The 23,199-nt window shown below is 43.5% G+C and overlaps 1 protein-coding gene across 4 annotated transcripts in view; it reads left to right on the top strand.

Moving 5' to 3' along the window:
- Positions 1-23,199, top strand: part of LOC121341391 (sine oculis binding protein homolog) — a 113,625-nt gene that overhangs the window by 57,033 nt on the left and 33,393 nt on the right. For 3 of the 4 annotated variants that reach the window (XM_041414852.1, XM_041414853.1, XM_041414854.1), the window contains exon 5: positions 6,514-6,609. The exons of the other annotated variant lie outside the window; for it this stretch is intronic. In XM_041414852.1, the coding sequence (XP_041270786.1) occupies positions 6,514-6,609 (96 nt within the window). The remainder of the gene's footprint in view (positions 1-6,513; positions 6,610-23,199) is intronic. 4 annotated transcript variants of the gene reach the window in all.

The raw sequence follows: 23,199 nt of genomic DNA, 5'->3' as shown, positions 1-23,199 counted from the left end.
ATATTAGATATTTTCTCAGGGCTTAATCACACTGGCCAGATTGCTGCCTCCTGAAGCTGCTTCCACACCAAACCTTCTCCTAAACACGAGGACTCGAGATGTTTTCCTAATCCAGTCGGCCATTAGTGGTTTTGCATTCAGGTTTTGTATTTGCTTTTGAAATGGCAACTAAAATTTGAACAAAGGTTGGAGTTTGGGTCTAGATTCATCAGTGTCTGCACTGGACATGTCACAGTAAGGCAAGAGCAGCTGTGAGCAATAGCTGTGACAGCAACAGGGAGCCTTGTCAAGCTGAGGATACCTGCAGGGGATTGAACCTCAGGCTCTGCTTAGGGACTTTGCAGGGACATTTTGCTCCTTCTTGGGGACCATATAACTTCCCTCTGGGAAAGGGACTCCACAGCTGTGGAATCTCTACTGTCATGTATAGGAGCCGGGAGCAGCTGAGTGCCAGGAGAAATTTCAAGGAAGTCTATGGAGAGAGCCCAGGCAACAAAATGGCAGGAAAAGCTGTCTCCTGCCCTCTTCTCAGGAGCTGGGGAGAGCTGCATGGGCAGTGCCAAGGTTTGGCTTGTCATGGTGATCTTCTGCTGGTTTCTATCCACTGGTGCCTTCCTTCAGCACGAGCAAGGTCTCGGTTCCTAACTTAAGTAATGTGTGGGGATGTGCACGTGTGTGTTGGTACATGCGTTTGTGTGGCATGTTTGGCGAGAGAAGAGGAGGCAACGAGTCAGCAAAAGCCCTTCCAGTTTTCTTTTGCATGCTTAATAATGAAGTTACAAGAGGGCATATTCCCAATTTCTTTTTAACTTTGTAGATCACCTCCAGTAGACAGATTGTCTCACAGACCACTTCCCCTCCCCTTGGCGATCAAATAACATTCCTGTGGTGACTAAAGCAGTTGCTTACATGGAAAAATAACATTAGGAAAGTATTTAATATATTTTTAGCTGTCTTTAAATGCATTTTAGCAGCTGGAAACAAGGGCAGTTAGTAGCACGTGACCTGCAAGCTCTCCATAGACCACCACCAAAAGTGCAGAAAGTCACTGCTGGTAAAGACACCCCAGGCTAGAAAATGTTGGGTAGGGTGATCATCTCTAACCTGTATGGCCATCAAAGGTCAGGCTGAAGGGATAACCTCAATTTTTGTGGGATGTAAATGATAACAACTTGATAAACAACCAGCGTGACTTTAGGTCCTTTCTTTTCGGTGATCTGAGTCTTGGGAGATTTTATGAAACCTTGTTTTGACATGTTTTTGAAATACCTGTGACTTTTTCAAAAATCTTGAGAAGACTTTAGAGGTTTGGAGTGGCAAAATATTACCACTGTAGAGATTAGTGAATAGAATGCAGCTGAGAGAGTCAACAAGCAAATAAATACCGCTTATTCCATCACTCTGTGATTCAGGAAAACCTTGAAATCCTTGTGAGGAGCAAACATCTCATGAAACATTAGTGGGAGCTTTTCCTGAGGGAAGACTTTCTCTGAGCTGAGGGCTTGCTCATTCCTGTAACTGCGTGGTGAACCGGGGAACATCCTCTCTGGACTGTCTTCGCTGGCCCTGCTCCATTCCCAGCTCAGCACTCCCACCCAGGACCCTGGTGTTGGGCTCCCCCACCACCCAGCCCACAGCAAGCATGTTCATATTTCTGGGAAAAATACACCCAGCAGGTGGAAGTTTAGTACTATTTTTACTATTGCTGGTACAGTGAATGTAAAGAGCATGATAATTGATTATCTGGGACAACAGAAATGCACAGGAACTAGAATTTCAAGGATTAGGGTCTCCCCGAGGATTTCCTTCGAGTTTCAGTGAAAGGAGAGATAACCTTTGTGGTGGAAACGGAAACAGAGCTTTCAGTTCCCATCTGCAGCCAGCCTCTGGAGACAATAGTATTAAGGGTGATGTGAATTTCCTCTGTTCATCGCCACGGGACAGGAGCCCTGACACAATTATCTGCACTTCTATAGCAACGCTATTCAGCTCCTTGCAGCTTATTCTCTGTCCTAGCAGAGACATTCAGCTAATGCCTGCTGCCTTTAACGTGTCTGGGGGTAACATTCCCGTGTTTCATCTGTTTCAAAGGACATTTATGGAAATTAGGTGACAATTTTATCCCGAGTAAGCAGACTAATATTCTGTCACTCTGCCTTACTCAAGTGACTGTTGCTCTTAATGTTAGGTGGTTTTGGTTAAGTGGCATTAGAGTTTTGTGGACTAAGCAGTAGGATTTTGTTGCAAATGCATTGTCCCATTTTAGTGGAAGCTTTGCATTAACAAGTTCCATCTTAATAAATGATTTGGTTCAATCTGCCTTGTGGCTTATATTGTCGTAAGATCCTGCCCTTAATATTAAAATGTAAGCACAGATTTCCTCTCCCAAGGCTAAAGCTGCATAAAAAGACTTGCACCGAAGCTAAGGAATCCTCTGTCTGGATCAAGATAATTTTTCTCTGAGAATAAGGAGAAACAAATATCCACGCTCTTTGGAGAGGAGGAAATTCTGCTGTAGATTGTTCTTCCTCCGTTGTGTTAAAAAAAGGAATCTTGACTGAATATATAGTCTGTTTCCAAACTATTGGCATCTTTCACAAATATAGGCTGGCTGGCTTACGAGCAAATAGCACAGTTTCTGTAGCCAAAGATAGTTGTCATCATGAACTTATTAATGAGTACACATATCTCTGAACATCAAATGCTGTGCTATTTTCAGAGAGATCCTTTCAGATCCTGTTTTCTGGTTTGTTTTTTTTTAATTTTTTTTTTTCCTTAGCCTCTTGCCATTTTCTTTCAAAGCTCAGGAGTAGAAAGCAGAGAAAAAAGGGACCTAGGAAAGGAGATGCTCTCATCTGTCCAGCTTCCCCACATCAGGAGCTACTCCATGCGTGTTATTCCTGGCAGATGTTTGCCTAATCTGCTCTTAAAAAACTCCAGTGATGGGGCTTTGACAGTCTCCTTAGGCAATCTCCTCCAGTGCTTTGCTGTACCTGTCATTAAGAAGGGCTTCCTGATATCTAACCTGCAATTAAAGGCCATGATTTCCCACACAAGCCATCATCAGGCTGACCTTACAGCCCAACCAGCTCCACCAAGTTAGCTGCGGTTTCCTCACTGAAGAGGAGGCAAAGATCATCTTTGCCAGCACCGCTCCTTGGGCAGTGAGCTCTACTCTGGCTAAGTAAGGTGGTGTGTGTGGGTGTGTGTGTGTGTGTGCCACTGGTCTTGTCAGGTGTCCAGCCCGGTGTCCCAGGGGCTGGTGATGGGCTGGTTTCCCTCTCGGATCCCATGCAGCTGATGGGAAGGGGCTGTCTGTCAGTAGAGGGTATTGAATTAGGAGATTCAGTAAATCCCAGGAGAGGCACTGCCACAGTGAAGTTGCAGCAGTTTAGCACTGATAAAACTAGCAGTGCCAACCATGGTTTCAGGCCTCAGAACACGAGCTGATGCCTTTTCTTGTCCTGGAACAAAAAGGTACTGTGAGAGCAGTTGTCCCATGTATTACATGTATGCAATCAATCACATCTAGCAGGTAGTACATACGTTTTTTGATGCGTGCATTCCTATAATGATTTTAGCAGTATCAAAGCATTAAAAAAAAAAAAAATTAGAGTGATATCACAGATTTGGCTTGGGTTTTTTTGCAGTTGTTTTCTTTTCAACAATAGCATCCCATGGCAGCCAGGCCTGATGGCAAAGCTGTAGATTGGCCAGCTTGCTGTGAGTGAGATGCTGGGGAGCTGAGGCAGTCACAAGATGTGCAGCCGTGATTGAGAATGGGTCAGTGTAGGCACAGATGCATCACAATATTACCATTGCAAGATAAATTCTGAACCACTTTTTTAGAGTGCTTAGAACAGTGATGAACATCGTAAGAGTGTTTCCTTCTGCAAATTATTTACAACTGGAAGATGGTAGTAATAAATTAATGGAAAGATACTGGAGAATCAGGCCTGACTGCTCAGAATAGGTGTTTTTTACAGTGGAAACCAGCTGGCTAAATTAGATGGATTTCTGCTGTCTGAGCAAATTATGGCAGTATGTAGCTAAACAGGTTTTGAGACTAGGAAATTTTAGTGACATCCAAAATTAAATAAAGCAAGGTTTAGATCAGTAGGAGCAGGAGCATGCTGCTGTCAGCAGGGGTGAATAACCTTTGTGTAACTGGCAATTCTGGTAAGCAGGTGAAGTTCAGTGGGGTTTGTCTCTGTATTTTGACAGATGCACTCCAAACACCCTGATATCCATTTCATTTTAGAAGGTGTGTGCGTGCACCAAGACAACGCTCCAGAGGGTCACTGACAGGTTACAACGTGCCAGTCATCACATGCACAATGTATTGCATTGGTGCCAAGATAAAATTTCAGTGGTCTGGGGGCACCAGCAGTGTTCAGAACCCCACACAACACATGTGCCCCACCAGTATCTCCCTAGCTGTCCCTCAACTGAGCATCCCATTGGCATCTGTTTTCCCGAGCTGACAGGTCTGTTTCTATTTGTGCAAGGCATTCATCTCCCAGCTGTCTTCTAGATGACCTGGAAGAGCTTTACTGAGTTGCCCATATTCCTTCAAGGAGGAAAGGACAAAATTAATTTTCAAAATTTTGAGAATTTTGAGGTGTGTTTTTGTTTTAGAAAACCCGGTTAGATTTGAGCTTTATATTCCATGCAGCATGGAGGTAAATTTATTGTGTAAGAGAGCTTTTAGTTTCAAACTAATAATTGGAAGAACACATTTAAACCATTGTCAATATAAAAGTGACTTCAGATGCACAGGAATCTGAAACCACTCTTTATTGTGGTTTTAAAGGAAAACTTCAAACATTTTTCACCCCACAACTATTGAGAGCATTGAAAGAAAATCCCCTAAACTGTTAAGAAACATACAGAATTAACTTTTTTCCTACTTCCCTGTTCTTGTAATCTTCATCGATTTTAGGTACTTCCCAAAATACACCTTTGGACAAATTTTGCACTGTTAAAAGTGGCATTTTCTGTTGGGCAAACTGTGTTCACGCCCCATGGCTGACAAGCAGAGGCCCGAGTCAAGGCCTGCTGGAGTTAAGGGCCTTTTGTTGAGGTGCAGGCCCTGCATGTTTTCCTAAAAATCGCCAGTGCTGTTAGCCCACGTCTGCCCTTCCCCAGCCCGTCTCCTCGGGGAGAGGCAGAAGCCTGTTTGAAGACAAACAAGTCGCAGAGCCCGCAAGGTGTAAATATCTTTCATAAATGCCAGCGCTGCAGAGCCTGAGCGCCGGGCGTGTGACACGCGGTGACAGGCGGCTCTCGCTGCGCGGGGGGCGAGCGGCACGCCAGCTCTGGCTGCCACAGGCACCGAAGTGAGCCCGGATTGCACCTGGGCATCCCTGGGCACCCCTGTCCCGGGAGCACACACCGGGCAGCAGCAGGGATGGGTGCCAGAGCTGTCTGCTTCTCACCGGCTGCCCCTGCCCTCAGCCCTCGCCCCCGATCCGGTCACCCTGCCTCTGCCCTCCTCCTCTCCCCGGCTTCTTCGGGCAGGGGCTGATTTAAATAGGCTGGCAGGGAGCCAGGAGCTCATCATTTTAATGCAGTGTAAAATGGAATGTGCATAATTATATGCAAGCCATATGTGAGGGAGACAGCTCAGCTGTGAATTTTGGGAGGCTGTGAGAGGGAGAGAGTGAACAGTCAGGAATCAGATGAGATGGAGCGGAACGGAGTGCAAGTGTCACTCAAATGAACAGTGTAATGAGCGTATTGCTGACACTCCTCCTTTCACCTGCTTCTCCCTTTTGCTTTAACTCAAAAAGCAGAAAACGCTCGAGATGAGAAGGGAAAAATACTATATGCAAGCAGGATTGCTAATGGGCTCTGGTAATGTCTCCATTTAAACTTCAGCTTTTTTAATTCACAGTGTAGTTACAAATAACCAGTTAACTTTTAATGCATCTTTGTCATTAAATATTTTGACCGCATTTGACTGAAGGATCATTGTTCTCACTCAATGATTGCTCCTTTCAAAGCTTCACTTAAACATGGAGGGGGAATCCATTTATTTGTAATAGTATTACATGTAAATTATGAGTATGAAAGTTTTTTGTTTTTTGATTTTTTTTTTTTTTTTTGGCCTTACTGTTAAATTGAAAATACAAGCACATCATCTAGGGATCGCTTAAGCATGTCAAAAAGTTTAAACGAGTACATATGTAATGTAATCCTGAAAAATGCCATGGAGTAAATTGAAACCCTGAGTTACTCAGTTTCCAGCTCAAATATTTCATTTTGGTTTTGTCTTTTGTTGTTCTAATTATAACTCCACAATGAATTTGCATGTTCAATCTAAGCTATGTAAGAAAACAGCATCCCAAGTTCTCATATCTAAAAGGTGTACTGACTATTTAAAGAAACTTTTTAATAATGTTGTATTTTGGGATTCCCGTCTGTTTTAATGATCTGAGCTGTTATGCTTTTAGCTATTTTTTCCTTCCATTATTTATAAGTCCCTAAATAGGCCATTATATTTCCCTTCAGGCTAGAGATGAAGATGGACATGCTGAAAATTTTCCCCAGCAGCACTATGCTAAGGAAACTCCAAGACTTGCCTTCAAGAATAACTGCGAACTACTTGTAAGAATAACATACTTACAACAAGTCTAGATTGTTACTTTAGCACAGTGAAAACCGTTTTTTTTTTAAAGGCTTTTGTTCATTATGACATACATTATGAAATATGATAGGTTTTTTTTTTTTTACTGTTTTAGCGTTCTAATGCTAGTTCTGCTATCCGTGAACAGTTTAAGATCTCAAATTGCTTGAAAAATATAATATATTTGATGTCAGCACGTGAATGGCCTTGTCTCACTGCCTTGTCGTACACTGGTAAATCAGGGAGAGCCATGCAGGGAGTGCCTGGTGATGCACAGAAAGTCCCCCCTCCTTTCCCCAAAGCACCCCAAAACTCACTCTCCCATCCTCCTTTTAGCTCTGCCTTGTTTTCGGGTGGCGGCACTGCATTTTGTTCTGCTAACAGGCAGTCCTCCCTTCAGAGCTTGCCTGTTCCTCCCCTTCATAACTGCATGCAACCCAAAGCATCCTTTCCTCTCCACTCCTCTCCATTCCTCTCCTCTGCTGTGGGGAAAGAGCGAAAGCCAGGAAAGCACTTACAGGGAGCCTGGAGTGTTTACAAGCCATAAGAGAGATGATATCAGCTGTGAAAGAATCTCTGTTCCAAGGCAGGGTTAATTCGCTGTTCATTTTAGCGTTTGCAGCTAGAGAAGATTAAAAGCAAGCAGGAATGCCTATTATATTTCTATTAAATGAATCTGTTGGGACCTAATGTTCTTGATTAGCTTGAGAAAATTAGTGCTCCACCATGAGTTTTTCTGTTTGCCTAGAGTAAACAGAGGATGAATTGTCATACATTTAAAAGAGATTCATGCATGGCTTTCGAAAAGGGAGGTTTAGATACATCCGTAGATCTCTCCCTTGCATTCCCCTTTCTTCTCATCTGTGCTTAAGTAAAATGTATCATTTGGCTAAATGGAAGCGTTTATGGAGAGTCAGTACACGGGGTTTTACTTTGAAACAACATTTCTTTTTTTCTCCTTGTAACCAGAGAAGAGGCGGGTGGCAGTGGAGGAGCGAGCTGTGTTTTATCGGCCTTAGAGCCCGTGCCCGCTCCCCCAGCATGCAAGGCCAAGCGCGACTCTGGGTGCCCCAGGTGCCGCAGGCAGTGAAAGTCGAGCTGATGAGCCGATAACCCAGTGCTGAAGCTGGCCTCCAGGTCCAGTCAGCTGGCCAGAGAAGCCCACAGCAGGGAGCAGCAGCTCAGGGCCGGTGGCCAGTCCCCGCTCCCCACACCGGCCGGAGCGCAGAGCATCTCACACACCACACCTGCGCTACTGGGCCCGCGCTCTCCTACCCCACAAGGCTCCCCTGTGCTGAGCCAACCCTTGGTTAGGTAAAGACAATGCTTTTTACATCCACAGGTGTCACTTGGAAGGTTCAGTTTGTTACCATAATTCTCCCCGGCCAAAAGCAAGGTGAGCCGGGAGATCTGGTCTTGGTTCCTCTTAAACCCTTTGCGAAGTTCCTGGTGGTTTCAGGGTTAGCAGCGTTACATCCTAAGGGGAGGGGACTAGACAAACACAAAGAGTGGTTCCCTGGTGTACTCATAATTCCTGTGCCAAATAAATGAGGCTCTTTTTCAAGGCCATGCTTAATTACTGTGCTGCTAATCAGGCCTGACGAACCATCACAGCACACCAAGATGCTCCCAAAGTCAGTAAGGCTTCTTGGTGTTGGAGAAACTTAGTAATAGAGACAACATGGATATGTCATGTAATATTTCCATTGAAAATCTGCTTTGTATTTAGTGCAAGCCATCAATGAACCAATTAACCCACTTTGTGCTATTAAAATCAAGCATTCTTTTAATGCCCAGTTGCTTATTCCTCTATTAATACACATTTAAGTTTTTGCTTTATTATATCAGCACTGTGTCTGGCAAAAGCTCAAGTCATCAAAGTTAGTCTTTCATGTGCTTTTTTGGACAAGTTTCAATTCTTGTTTAAGGAAGTAATAAAAGCAATTTGTTATAGTTTTATTTTTCCTATGCTATTGGAAACAAAATTGGCAGGGATGTAATCTGCACTCAATTTGTATGTGGAAAAAAAATAGTAGGCAAATAATGAATATGTACCTCTGCTATCTTTAAAGATGTATTTTAGTAACTTTCAGTGAAAATATGATGTTGAGCCTAGGTGTGGGTGGTGGAGGAGCTAGTGTTATTTGTTGAAGGTTCTGTGTGTTTCACAGAGAGGTAGTGTTATTCCTTCTACATTTTACTTTATGGAAACAATGCTATATTAAAATGTGCTCCAATTTCAAAAGCTAATTTCAGCAGAACTGGCCATCAAGAATCCTTTTTTCTCTTAAAGGCTACTCAGTATTCCTTGAGAGAGGAGAAAAAAACCAAAACAAACATAAAAGAAAGGAGTGGGGACAGCTGATCCTCTAAAAAAAATGTTTTCCCAGTGGTGAAAACTTACCCAGAATCTTACAGCACAAGTCAGATGCTGGCTGAGTGAAAAGACAAGATTTTTTAAATCAAAGAGAAACTGAAACTTGTTTATGTTTTTGAGAATGAGGGAATCCTTGGAGTTTTCTGAGGGAGTTCAGAGTAAATACAATGATATTCTGTCAGGTAAAATTGGAGGCTTCAGCTCAAAAATGCTTTCTTTGCTTTAGGGTTTAGCTGCCATTTTCCAGTGAGGTTTGTTTCGGCAAAGGCAGGCTCCTCAGTCTGGGAAATGCTCATGCTGGGAGAGTGCTGCCAGCCAGGATCCAGGGCTGGGTTGCTGCTGCTGGGTCTGCATGCCAGGGCTCTCCCTCAGGAGCCAGGCTACACTGGCTGAATCTTAACATCCCAGGTCACAGGCACACGCAGCAAGCTTTAACCCTTCAATACTTGGGGAGATTTTAAAGCACAGTAACACAGAGTATTACAAAAGTAACATTGAGTGTTACAAATTGTATGCTCTTCATTGCTTACACACCACAAGAGCAGATAATTTGATGAGGTACAACTCAGCTTTTCTGTTAGTTTTTTTGTCTTTTTAGAATGTGAGCAAGTTTGATAAGAAATAGAAGGAAGAAAGGTATAATTTAGGCAGAGGAAATGCCTGAAGTGTGTTCAGTAGTTCTGCTCATTAAGAAAAGAAGTGACAATTAAATATTTTGGTTAGTATTGGAAGCCATTTTGCAGTTATGGATTAGAACAGGGAACTAATTCCCAAGCTAAATCCATATATGTTGTGTCCTGGGATTTGCTGTAGGGCACAAAAACCAAAGCAGTTAAGATGCTCTAATCAATGAGCACATCAGATTTTCCTTTTGGACTTCACAGTATTTTTGAGAATCATGTTGTCTAAAGTTTAGCTATCCATGTTAAATATCGGGAACTACATAAAAGAAATCTATTTTTAAAGAGCTGGGTCAGCATGCTGTCTCGGCCAGCCATCCATTCTTCTCCCATAGGCACTGCCTCGGGATTTTAATTTCTTATTCCATGAGTGGCTGGAAGCTTTTCTTTCAGGCACATCTCTTTGTTTCCAGAAGGAAAAGGCAGAATTTAGTCCCTGCTGTAAGCTGATTGTCAAGAAACAGTACAGTCCAGCTAATAGTGGATGTGGGGAGAAAGATGGGATTAACTGCCGAGAAAGGGGAGGCTGGAGTGAAAAGGCCAGCAAGAAGCCCACAGCCCCAGCTCTAGCTGGATGAAATTCCTGAGCCATTGCCTAGAGAAAGGAAAAATCCATCTGGCACCTACCCAGGTTAGTCAGGGTAGGAAGAGTCATGCTTGGCTGCCTTTTAACAAAAGTGGGAAAGAAAAACCAGAAGTTCGTCCTTCCTCCCCCCATTTACTCAGAATATTGAGTCAAGGTTTCAGATTGGCATGCTGCTCTATGAGGTAAGGAGGGTTTGATGGGTTAAGGAAATTAAACATCAGGTTGCTTTCCAGATAATTTGTTTATGGAGATGATGTGAGTACCACCCACTGCTGTGGGATTATATGTAAAGCAAACAAATAACCAAACAAAAAATAAATATCCTGGAAAAAAAATTAATTTCCAGTCCTATACCCAGTTGAATCCATGCTTTTTCTGCAGTAAAATCCTGATCTTTTCATCTTTGAAATAAAAAAATCTATTCCTAGTAGTTCTGCTCTGAGAGGATAAATTTGTGAATGCAGTAGGAGACAAATTGTAAGTCCTGGTGCTTGGAAGCTATTATGTAAAAGACTCAAAATAAAACATGCTTGCTATTGGATTTAATGCAAACTCACCTACGGTTCTCTTTAATCATTGACAAAATGAGGCAGAGAAGACTGAAAAACACATCTACAATGAAAACATGAAACGCAAAATGTTCTCTTATGAGCAAAAGGCCTTTGGGGAGGCTATGGCAAAGCTGTGGTGAGCCAGAGCTACAGCTAATGCTTTGCTTGAAGTCATGTCACTGTGCTCTGCTGTTCCAGCACCAGAGTCAGGACAAGTGGCACATGGAGGGCACCCAGACAGGGCAGTGGGGATGCAGGCAGGTTAACTTCAGAATTATGGCAATGGAATGTGGGAAAGATTTCATACCTGCTAGACTGACATTGGAAAGTACTGAGAGTATTTGTGATCAGATGAGGCCAATAGGTTTTGCTGTTGTAGATGAGGTAAATGTAAATATGCATATTGGTATCCTTGGAAGGCGATGAGAGTTTTGGTTTCAGAAAGTGAGGCTTAAATTCGTTTTTTTAAGGTGCCTGACCTGCTTACTGTGCCCCAGTGTCAAGCAAAACTGCTCCCTATTAGTGTCTCAGCAGCAGAAGAAAATACCTCTCAGTCCATTTAAAACAACAGTGCCTCCAAAAAAGGACTGAATTAGGGGGAAATACCTTTGCTCATTCCATCTCTTGCCTTTCCACCCTTTTTGTCTCTCCTGCTGTCTCCTTATTCCTAGCAGAGTGGAGCGAGAGGAAGAAGTGCACTTCCTCCTGTGCTTTTCCTGGCTCTTCCTTCACCCTCCTGGGTGCAAAGCAGCAGAGGGAAAGGGAGAGCACTTCCTTCATTCTGGCCAATGATGGGAATGTGCAGGGCTTTCGGCCTGAAAGCTGGAGCAGGACTGCTGCCCAGCAGCTCTGAGGGGTGCAGGGCCACATCTAGCCTGTCAGGTACAATCCTGTGGCCAGGAGGTAACTCTGCCACCTTAGAGGGGCAGGAGAGAAGAGGGGGAAGAGACCTTGGGGAGTTCCAGATCATGGAGCTGCTCCACCTGATGAGAGTTTGAAACCTCCACAGTCATGTTTAAATGCTGTGTCAGCATCAATCAATGTTTGTCTCACTGCTGGTGCAGTTTTTTGGTGGTTTTCTGATGGATTTCATCTGTTTCTTGCTCAGTTTGCCATCACAGTCTGAGGGCAACTGGTACTCCTGCATCAGTTGCACCGTGGCACACTCAGTGATTCCAGCAGATGACTGTGCAAAACCCCCAACAGCCATTGGAGAGCCCACTGTTGGTTTCAGGGTCTTTGGAACAGGCACAGAGAGCTGTCAGAGTGGTGGTTATGGCCCTGGAACAAAAATATGGAGAAAAGCAATTGTAGCAGTGAATTGATACTGATGCTCTTAAAACCTCAGTAATCTTGGCTACATGAAATTCAACCTTTCTTGTGACTGAAATAACAGTGACGCTTAGGTCATATGGTAGATTAATCGCCTGTAGTGTTTCATTTTCAAAAACTAAATTGTCCATGAGCAATGGCAGAATATTTTGAAACTAAACTCCCCAAAACCCCACTGAAAACTCTGCACTCTGTTTCTCTTCAAGTAAGGGCAACAAACCAGGAAAAATTTTTCTAAATGGTTTTTTGTCCTTGATTGCTGCCAGGCTGAGTGGAGGGCTAAGTGGTGCTGCCTTACATGCATGTTCCTGTTGAGTGCAGTGTAAATGCACTGAAAAAAGGCCATGGGCCTTTTTGCAGCCCTGGGCAGAGAGAGCCCTGACACCCAGCTCCAGCTGACCCTCCCTGCCTGCTGGCACAGGTAGGTGCCATGGAGCACTGGGTGCCTTGGCATCTGTGCCAGATCAGCATCCCGCTGGGATCAGCCACCCCACCACACGCTGTCCCCAGGAAATGATAGTCCCTGGGCCTGCCTGCACAGATCTGTTTACTGCTTTAGAACAAATGCAGCCACTGCCTTGCCCGGCACACAGGCTGTGTCCTTCTTGGCCCTGCTTTTTAATGATATGTTTTCCTATCCCACAATGGAAGTGAAGTCATTCCTCACATTATGGCAGCATGGACTGGACCTGGGATGTTTTCTGGGCTGCAAAAGACTTTCTAGGGGGTCCTGAGAGACTTCCTTGGTATTTCAGGCCTTCTGCTCCCCTTCCTCTGTCCTGCACTACCATGCTACTTAAAGTATTAAGCTTTTATTTCTTAACTCACATGCTTAGGACTCTACAACCTCTGATCCAAAGCCCAGTGAAATCAATAGGATCCCTCTTGCTCACTTGAGGTGGGTTCTGAATGATACCTTATGTTCTGTAAACAAAAGATGAATGACTTTGAGACATCTTCCTCCTGTCAGACCAAAAACCACAGCAGGCCAGCTAACAGCTAATTTGAAGTGTAGAAAACATGATCTTTATTAATAATATCTAAGCCGAAGGCTGACATCAGAGACCTGTTGTAGGAACTAATAGAAAACAAAGCCCCAAAGTCTGAGGTAGGAGACTTTCTACTGGAAATAAGACCCAAACCTCACTCCTTTGCACCCAGGGTTAGCGAGTGACCAGGACCTATGGCACTAAGGAGGGCGAGGGATTCCCCACGGCTCCCACAGAGGTGAGCAAGGAGTGCCAGTCACCTTGGGAGTGTCAAGGAGAGCCACTTCCCAGCAACACACAAAATACAAGGTATAAAATTCACAGGAGCATGAGGAAAGGGAAGGAAAGGAATAAAAGGATAAAATCTCCCTCATGGTCAAGGATGTGGCTTCTTCCCCAGGCAGGCTGGTACCACCAGGATCTCTACATAATCCCCATCTTTTCAATCCAGTGAACCAAATTAAGGAGGATGATTTGAATTAAGGAGATGATTCAGGGCCCTAAAGAGATGGACTAAAACGTGTGACAGTGAGAGGGGTGGGCAGCATGGGAAGAGGGGCAATGGGAATGGGACAGATTTGGGAAAGACCATGGCTACAGGCAGTGAGTGTTTGGCCTTCTGGAGTCAAGAGTGAGTCACATCCCCTTTCCCTCAGCACCCATTTATTTATAGGAAGCAACTTTGCCCCAGTGCCTCTAATTTAGCATTTTCCTTCATCCCAATACAGGAGCATTATTTTAGGATGTGGCATTTGACACTTTGTGAGCACAAGCCTTCCTTTCCTCAAAAGGAGGCATGTTTTTTAATTTTTAACATCACTGTTATTATTATTTCGAAAGAGAAGCAAAATACATTTGTTAAAAAGGAAGACAATTAAAATCCCATTACAGCTCCAAATCTGTCATCTTCCTTCCCAGGACAAGCATTAAAATTTTCATTAATTAATCTGCACTTACTGATGACCTCTGAATAATTTCTGTAACCTTAATTTATCCTTACTGCAATATTGTGTTGTATTACTCTAGTTTTACTCTTTACTTCCCTTATTTGATATGTTTACTGAAGTTATAATTTTCATATTGAACCTGTTGTCACCTAAAAATTTATTTTTCTTTAATATTAAAAAAAACCTCTTATTTTTTTTACCACAAATTTAAACATGTAAAAAGTTAAGAAACTACTTGATGAAAATACATTTGTTTATTAGCAGACTACTTCTTAATAATGATTTCAATAAATTTTGAAGTAAAAAATCCTGGAAAAAAATTGTCAGCCATTCCCCCCTCTAACCTCTATAAATGAAAAGAAAAGAAAAGAAAAGAAAAGAAAAGAAAAGAAAAGAAAAGAAAAGAAAAGAAAAGAAAAGAAAAGAAAAGAAAAGAGAAAAGGAGGTTCATGTCTCTTGGAAAGAAAACCAGTTGAGAATTGCGGCTTAGCTTTAGAAAACTGGAATTCATAACCTGTGTCAGGCTCAGCATCGCCAGCCAGGCAGAGGAGGGGATTCTCCTGCTCTGCTCTGCTTTGGTGCAGCCTCATGTCATGTCCTGTGTGCAGTTTTGGACACCACAATATAAGAATATAAGGCATTAAACTACCAGAGTGTCCAAAGGAGGCCAACAGAGATGGGGAAGGGCCGTGAGGGGAAGCCGTATGAGGGATGTCTGAGGTCACCTGGTCTGTTCAGCCTTGAGGAGACTGAGGGGAGACCTCATTGCAGTCTTCAACATCTTTGTGAGGGGAACAGGAGCAGCAAGCACTGATCTCTGTGGTGACCAGTGACAGAGCCTGAAGGAATGGCCTGAAGTTGTGCCAGAGGAGGGTTAAGTTGGACATTAGAAAAAGTTTCTTCCCCCAGAGTGTGGTTGGCCACTGGAACAGGCTCCCCAGGGAACTGATCATAGAACCAAGCCTGAGACAGTTCAAGAACCATTTGGACAGCACTCTCAGGCACATGGTGTTTTCTGGAGTGGTCCTGTGTAGGACCTGAGTTGGACTTGATATTCCTTGTGGGGTTCTGCCAACTCATCTTATTCAGTGATTCTGTGAAATAAAATTCGGTCAGTTTCCATAGAATGTTAAAGAATAAAGATATATCTTGTTCTAAAGGAAGTGAAGTGTCATAAATTAAAATTCACTGGACTTCCTTCCATATAAATTGGAAATGATATTCCCAAGTCATCACCCAAAGCTATAAATATTTCTTCTTGGGGTCTGTGCAGGAGATGCAGATGGCTCAGTAGGGCCTGTGGGATACCCTGGCAGCTACCTGTGGGGGAACCTTCCCTTGCAACACATCTCACCACCACTATACCTGCAGCACAGGGTTAGGCCATGAAACTGGCTTTGGTGCCCAGGGGCATCAAAGGTCCTTTTTCACCTCTGGCCCTGGCTCTCAGTCATGCAAGGTGTTCATTAGAATGGGTTTAATTGGGTCTGAACAAGTGCCTACATTAACAAGTGTCACTCTTTGTAATGGTGCAGTTGGCTTACATCTCATCTTGCTCTTGTGTTTCCTTCCCCATTGAAAAGTGTTTGAAGGCTTTGATCCCTTGTAGAGCCAACATACAGCAGTAAGAGAGCAGGGTTTTGAAAATCAGGAGACTGTACTCTTTTTATTTCTCAGAGTTAAGATCCAGCCAGTGGGAAGGAGGATTGAGAAGAGCTTTGCCACCCTTCAAGTAGACTGCAGGGAGGTTTGGGGATACTCTGGGATATTAAGTGTCTGACTACATCTCATTGGGAATCCCTGGGGCTGTGCAGAGCTTCCAGGAATGACATCCCAAGAAGGAAGATCAGTGCTACCCAGTTGTCTGGGGAAGATCTGAATGCTGGGAGCACATATCTCACAGCTCTCTGTCTGTGGCAGACACTTTTTTTACATCTCAGCAGTGACGTGTATTATATTGCTTTTGGGATGGGAAGAAAAACCCAAAATATAAATCCTGCATTTTATTATAGAAGTTAATACCAACAATTACATAAAATCTAATGAATTTTAGTTCTCACTTAATTGCTTCTGAGTAGTTCACTTAACTTATTATAAAGAAGCAAGGACATATTCATTTAACAAGCAGCAGCAGCCTTGGCCTAGCATCTGCCTACATTCTCTTTTCAATTAATCAATTATAGTCCAATGGTGTGTAATTACACATTAAAAAAGTTATTGGATATCACAGCATGGCTGTCCCAGGGGGCTCATGAATACACTAATATAACACACCTGTAATGACCTGTTCTCATATCTGCAAATTGCTCCCATTTCTCTCTCTCTCTCTCTTGTTGCTAAATGAAGATGAAAGCAATTACCATTAACTTTTTGAGTCACATCTAGTCAATGAGAGAGAAAAAAGATCCCTACCAGCATTCATAATAAATCTGTCTGTTGGTACTCAGGATTCTAACTGTACCAGGCATCAGGCTGCAAGGCAGTAAGTGTGCATCAGAATTAAAGGGTTGTGGGGATCCCAGGTTCGTTCTGAGCACATGCTACACCTGTAGACAAGAGAAACAGGCAAGCAGGAAGGTCCCATCAGATCACTCCCAGGCATAATTTGCCTGTCTTGGCTGGAATCAGACCGAACTCTGGAACTGATCCCTATGCAGTGGCTCTAAAGTCTTTGCATAGCAACTAAGCCGTGTTGCTGTTGTGTTGGGTTTTTTTCCGAATATGAGAAAGAACAAAATTTACTATGTAATGGCAGAAAGGCTTTGGTTGTGAGAGAGGATACAGGCACCGGTGCTCTCTTATTAATGCATAACAAATGAAACCAAGGAGAGACTCTTAATCTGCATAGTGGAGTCTGACAGATTCTAAATTGGTGATTCAGTCAACTAAAGAGTCCAAAAATGCTCCATGGAAGTGAGTTTTTGATGGCTCCATAAGTCAAAAGGGGGATGATATCTATCAGCATTTTTATAAATGTTGTCTTGCACAGTGTGATTTTGATGTGCTGCTGTCTCTCACCCTGGGGAGAAGTGTGTGTTTCCCTACAAGAACTTTTCTTGTTCTTGCTTTCGTTTGCAGACAGGGTCTTTCAGGTGGGTGTACATGCAGATAAAAGCACATCAGTATTCTGAGCACAGATTTTTGCTTGTGGTAATCTGAAATACTCCTATGCTGTACACCTTTCCCCAGTCTAGCCCTAACAATTTCAGTGAAATCTTCATTACACCTGAGGTTGCTTCCCTGTTTGAAAACCATGCACATCTCCTTGTGCATGATGTCTTTCAGGATAACAGGATAAACCTGTGGGATTCAGGTGATCAGATGTTGTTCTCAGTTGCATTCACAGTAAGGTGATAGATGTTTCAGTCTGAGCTTCAGCTAGGTCAACATTTCACTCTGTTTTTCACCAGTGCCACGTTTCTTCCCAGTTCCACAGCACCTTTGGTTTAGAACATGGTTCCATTCACATGCCTGGCTGGGGCATCTCAGTATTTGGCATCCAGGCTGGAGTCTCTTTCTAGGTCCTGTAGTTAATAGAGGAAGGCAAGCACTTGTAGAGTGGGAATTAGGTGTTGATTTAGGATTGGTGAAGCCAATGTTTAGACATGCCCGTATCTGCTCATTAACTAGATAAATACCTTCCACATGACACCTACATTTTAGGTACTACAGTCATTGGCTGAGGTATATATTCCTGCATGTGTCCAACATCAATCTTGCATATAGAACCATTCAGAGGGACTGCTTGTATGCTTGGAAGTTAGGTATCTGCTAACTTCATGTTTGGATGTCTAGCCTCCAGCTTTGAAATGGGGATGTTGTTATTTAACTGCCTTTACATGCAATTTGAATTTGAGATTAAAATGTTAGAAGTGCAAAATGATATCTCTTATTTAATGTTGTGTTATACTGCAAATAGTGAACAACCACATCCTTGGTATTTGAAAAGTTCATTTGTTATGAATTATTATCTGATGCAGGAGTAAACAGCTTCCAAGATTTACTTACAGGTATTTAAAAACAATTTGACTGCCCAGACATAGTAAGTGAAGTAAGCAGAGCTGTGTGTGGATCCCAAAAAGTGATCAAAGTATGCATGTGCACAATGTTCTCAAGTTCTGCTCAATGCACAGCTTTGTTTATGCTTGGACCAAAATTAAATTTTGTGGGTTTTTTGTTTTGTTTTTTCTTTTTTAACCAATGCCTGAATAATCAGCTAAAAATGTTTCAAACAGAGAAAGGAACACAGTTGTAGTCTAGAGCTTTAATATACAATACAATATTCAATTGCACAGGCTGGTTAAATATTCAACCTAAAGTACCTGTCAGTTGCCTCTCCAGCTGTATATTTTCTGTGTGTCTGATGGGGAGGAGAGTAGTATTTCACTTAGTTTTAAAAATTTGGTTTTAGCTCTAACTCTAGAAGCTGTAACTCTTTGCATGTCACTTTCCTAACTGAGTGATAAACTCTATATTGCACTAATACACTTTATTATGAGGAATAAACATACTTCTAGGCAGGCAGAGGAATAATTGACCACCTGTGGCCTGTCCCAAATGCACGTTACTGCACATGACACTGAAATTAATGCGTCCTTAGTCAACATGCAAAGCAGTCATTTTCTGAGAGTTTTTAGTGGTTGAGAAGGTAACACATCCCAATACGTTTCTGCTTCATAACACCATAGATTCCTGACTGCCCAGGGTAGAAGCACTTGGTGTTCACCTGGCTACTGCAACCCCCTCTCTCTGTGTCTTTGGCATTCAAACAGCAGCTTCATTTGTTCAAAACTTTAAGCAAAGGACCAGGTTCTGGCCCAAGCTGGGGATGCCTTTTCATCACTCTGGCAACAGAAAGAAGCCTCAAAGGTTGATTCATATGAAATATACTTAGGTATGAAATATACTTAGGTGGCCCCTTTCAGCTGTCAGAGTGGTGTAAAGGAGTCTCAAAGTAGATGAGAATCTGTCCCAAACATAGGATTATGTAGTGCTGGAAGATAGTGCTAGGGAGATTGTGCTGGTGTATCGTTTTACCAAGCCATAAGGGCCAAAGGATGCTGGAAACTGAAACATCAAAGAGCTAAGAGATTGACTCCATAGATAGAAATGGCAAATGCTTCTCTTATCAGTTATTTTTCACTTCGTATTAATAAATCTCTGGGATGGTATTTCATGTAAAATCACTGGATCTTTCAGGATCCAGTCTCTTCCTTAAACTGGAAGTATCTAGTGCCATGAGCAAAGCAAGCAGGAGAGATTCTCAGGTGTGCTTGCACCTGCAGCCTACAGGGCTTTTCCCAGAGCATGTGCCCAGGGAGGAATGGGGCCCTCAGCAGGGACAAGCACACCCTTACAGACACAGGGGTTGCACAGGGCCAGGAAAACATGTTCAGTTTTATCTTACACGTATCCTGTTTCTTCCTTTCTGAGATTGCAGGGGACTGTGTTGAGCCAGCACTGCTCTCCCCAGTGGCTGTGCTTGCTGTATTGCCACAGGGCTCTGGCAATTGCCACTGCACTGTGTTCCTTCTTTGTCACCACATCATGCACATTTAATGAGGGGTTATAGCTCGTGTGCTTGCGCAGTCCAGCAGTCCAGCTTTAGTTCCCTTTTTCCTCCAGCACAAACAAGGGCTGAAACTCTCCCCAGCAGAAAGGCATGGCCAAGGACCAGATGAGTGCAAGCTGTCCAAAGTTCAAATGAGATTAGCTCAAGACCACTGTGGTCAGTGAAAGGAAGGGCTGCTGTTGTGCTCCTTGCATAAATGGAGCTAATTGTCTGTATTCATTATCAAAATCCTTCTGTTGGGATCTTGCTGAAATCTCAGTTGCCCTAAGTCACCACACATCTGCAGTGACCTCTGTGTCATGTTTTTTCTTTCTAATGCCACCCTGGTGAGATGTGTTCCTTTGGTATCTCTGAACTGCTGGTGGTAGCTGAGATAGGGGCTAGGAAGACCACAGCAGCCTGCTTGGGATGGCTGCAGTACCTTGATCATGTATTTGGAAATAGGTTGTGCTTGTCTACATGGAATTTACTATGATCCCACTACTCTTTGCCTCCAGTTCAGCTGTGTCAGTGTGAAGCTCCTATGTAGAGAAGTTTGGCCCAATTTCTCCCCTGTGTCGTTAGAAAAACCTGCTGGAAACAAATCTGATTAACACAGCAGAGAAAATGATTCAGCTGAGAATTGCCACTAGTGCAGGTTGTGTGCAGAAGGTGAAATGCCTTTTTGAAGGTTTGTGGACCAATAGGAGCTGCAGCTCATGGTCTTTGCTCGCTGTTTTTGTTTCCTAGGTGCCCAGCTGGCAAAATGGTGCGTGGTGTGGGCAGCACACTTTTTATTTTCAGAATGCCTTTCTGAGTGGCAGAGTGACAGCACATTGATATCATGGTGCACTGACAGAGCAGGAGGTGCCACATCCCTGATGTGCAAGGCCCTGGTCCTGCACCAAAATCCATCCGTGAAGGCAGATACTCACAGCAAGGGATGAGGTGCTGTGGACATGGGGATCTCCCAGTGCTCTCGGGGTTCAAAAACTGCAAAGAAGGCAAATCAAAAATAGCCTGGACCTTGTTGAACCTTCAGGAACTCCATGTAGCTCTGTCTTGAAGGAGCGGTTTGGAGAGTGCCTGAATTGTGGCTCTTGGAGGAAACCAGTAGTGTTTAGACTTCACATTTTATGTTTTCTCACTACTGTTTATTTCCTGGGTGGGATTTGTTCCTTTTCATAGGTGTTAAGACAGTGCCCAAATAAGTTCTGGGAGGAGCCTGAGTTAACACAGATCACCCTGAATTTGAGACAGATGCTTCATCTGAATATATATACAGTGAAAACCTAGAAATGGAAAAGTTCTTTTAGTTCCTCCAGACAGTGCTTTGATTCTAAAGTGCATGTGTATCATGCTGTAGGCTGGCACAAGGGGAAGAGAAAATTCCTCACTTTTCTGTAAATGGAGAAGCAGTGATTATCATGATCTGGTCTGAGAGAGACCACTCTGCAGTCTCTGTAGTTTGTGCTGCCTTTTTGACGACCTCACTCTTCAGTGAAGGCACTGGGGGCATTTTGAAGCTGTGCCTGGTGTTCCTTGCCTGTAAGCATGACAGAGAAGGAGAATTGAGAGGAGATGAGAGAGAAAAGGGCACAGCCTTTTGGTGAGGTCAGGGAAGTGATTTCAGGTGTTTGTGACCCGCATGAACCATGTGTGGTGAGCCTCTTCCTAAGCATGATGTACTCTGGAGGATGGAGGAAATGGTAACAGATAGAGATGTGGTGGAAGGAGTGAGAACTACCTGCAGATGTGGCATCTAAATAAATCCAAAGACAACACAACTATTTTTAGCAGAAGTGCAAACAGTGATATATGCCACAGGGCTGCTGTCACTAAAATTTGTCTATAAGCAACATATTCATATTTAAACAAGTCAGCTTTGCACATTGAAATGAGCAAACACTGTCTCTGTGCTTGTTTGTTTGTTGTGCAGAAGCCATCAGCTTTCACTCCTTATCCCTTCACCATGGTGGTGATGCAGAGCCATGATGATGGATCATCTGTCTAGCTTATCTGCAAGGCCACAAAACATTTATATCTTTTATGGCATGATAGGCTGTTCTCATGCAGCAGTGGAAAATAGAAATTTGGGGCTGCTCTTGCAGAAGTACCATCTCCTGCACAACACCGCCATTCTGGTAAGCTCACTTGGCACAGTTTGTACAGCTAAGTACATCCACTGTGAGACCTGACACCGGGATGTGCATGAATAAAATCACACAAAATCAGGAGAGGAGCAAGCATCAGAGAAGCTTTTGAACACAGGGGGCAAACCAGCAAGGATGGAGTTCCTGCAGTTTCTCTCCTGCTTAGAAGGGGCCTCTGTCACCTCTGGTATAAGGCCTCCAGCTCACACCAACATTATACTCGGCCAATTATCTTATTTAGGTATCTCATATATATTTAGGTCTTGAAAAAGGTCAACCACAGAGCGTGTCTGGGCAGGGGTTTTTGAAGCTGTAGAGCTGGAAGCTTTTCTTCTAGCATTGTTAGAATATAATTGCTTTTGAGTGTCCAGGGATTTGAATTTACATGTTGGAGCTCTGAAAAGGAGGGCAGGAAGGTTTAAAACATTATTGAAACAGCTCCTGCTGGTGTTACACTTGCTGCAGCTGCTGAGCAGGGAGCAGGTGGAGCTCGGCGGTGGGCACGGCTGCTGCCCCTCCCCTGCCTGGGTACCCTTGCACTGGGATTCCATCTCCTGGGCAGCTCCTCTTGTGACTGTCTCCAGCACAAACGGCTCCTCTGCCTAAGGTTCATGCAAGCTGGTATGTTTTTATTGAAAGTGCAGTGAGGCAGGGATTGTCCCTGTCGGCTGAGCTGTTTTCACCTAAGTATACCTGCTATTTTTCCATTTAAAATTATTTTTGACCTTTGTTTTTGGTTTCCTGCTACTTGCAATTTTTTTCTTAGGCTTCGCTTCCTCCACTGAACATCTCTCTTCCTCCATTAGTTTATTTTGTTTCTTTCAATTTAACTATCTTCTTCCTCAGTTCCCTGACAAATTGTGTAACATTTTTTTAAGCCCCCACTCATTCCTGTAGTCTTTGGCTTGTAAGCGCTGTTAGCTGTGGAAAGTCCCCCTCCCTAAATGTAAGGCCCAGATGTTGCTAAATGTGATCTTTGCCATCTAAAAGCCTGTCAGGTACCTGCCACAGCTCACAGCTTAATTTCTCAGTATGACCAAACTAGGTGGGTCTCTGAACGCAAGCCCTGAGTTTTTTGCAAGGGAGATTGCCCCAATGCATGGCGTTAGATCAGTCCTTAATGAGGTGCCTGTTCTTTCCTCAGCTCTGTTCCAGATATTCCCTGTGACCCTGGCCAAGTCACTTTATCTCTCTTTGTCTCTGCTTCCATTCATAAAATGAACATAATTGCACTTCTGGAGCTCACGCGGAATTGCGACGATGAATTCCTCCTGCTTGCTTTGCCTTTACCTCATCCCTTTTGTCTGCACAATTGTCAGAGGGGATAAAACGCCACCAAATCAGGGTTAGCCATGGTTAGCACAAAGCTCCAAGCAGCTGGCCCGGCCACTCGCCATATCCCAAT

This window comes from Onychostruthus taczanowskii, unplaced genomic scaffold, assembly GCF_017590055.1.
Source record: "Onychostruthus taczanowskii isolate IOZ18803 unplaced genomic scaffold, ASM1759005v1 scaffold48, whole genome shotgun sequence".
Lineage (NCBI taxonomy): Eukaryota > Metazoa > Chordata > Aves > Passeriformes > Passeridae > Onychostruthus > Onychostruthus taczanowskii.
This window is presented reverse-complemented; position numbering and strand designations above follow the sequence as displayed.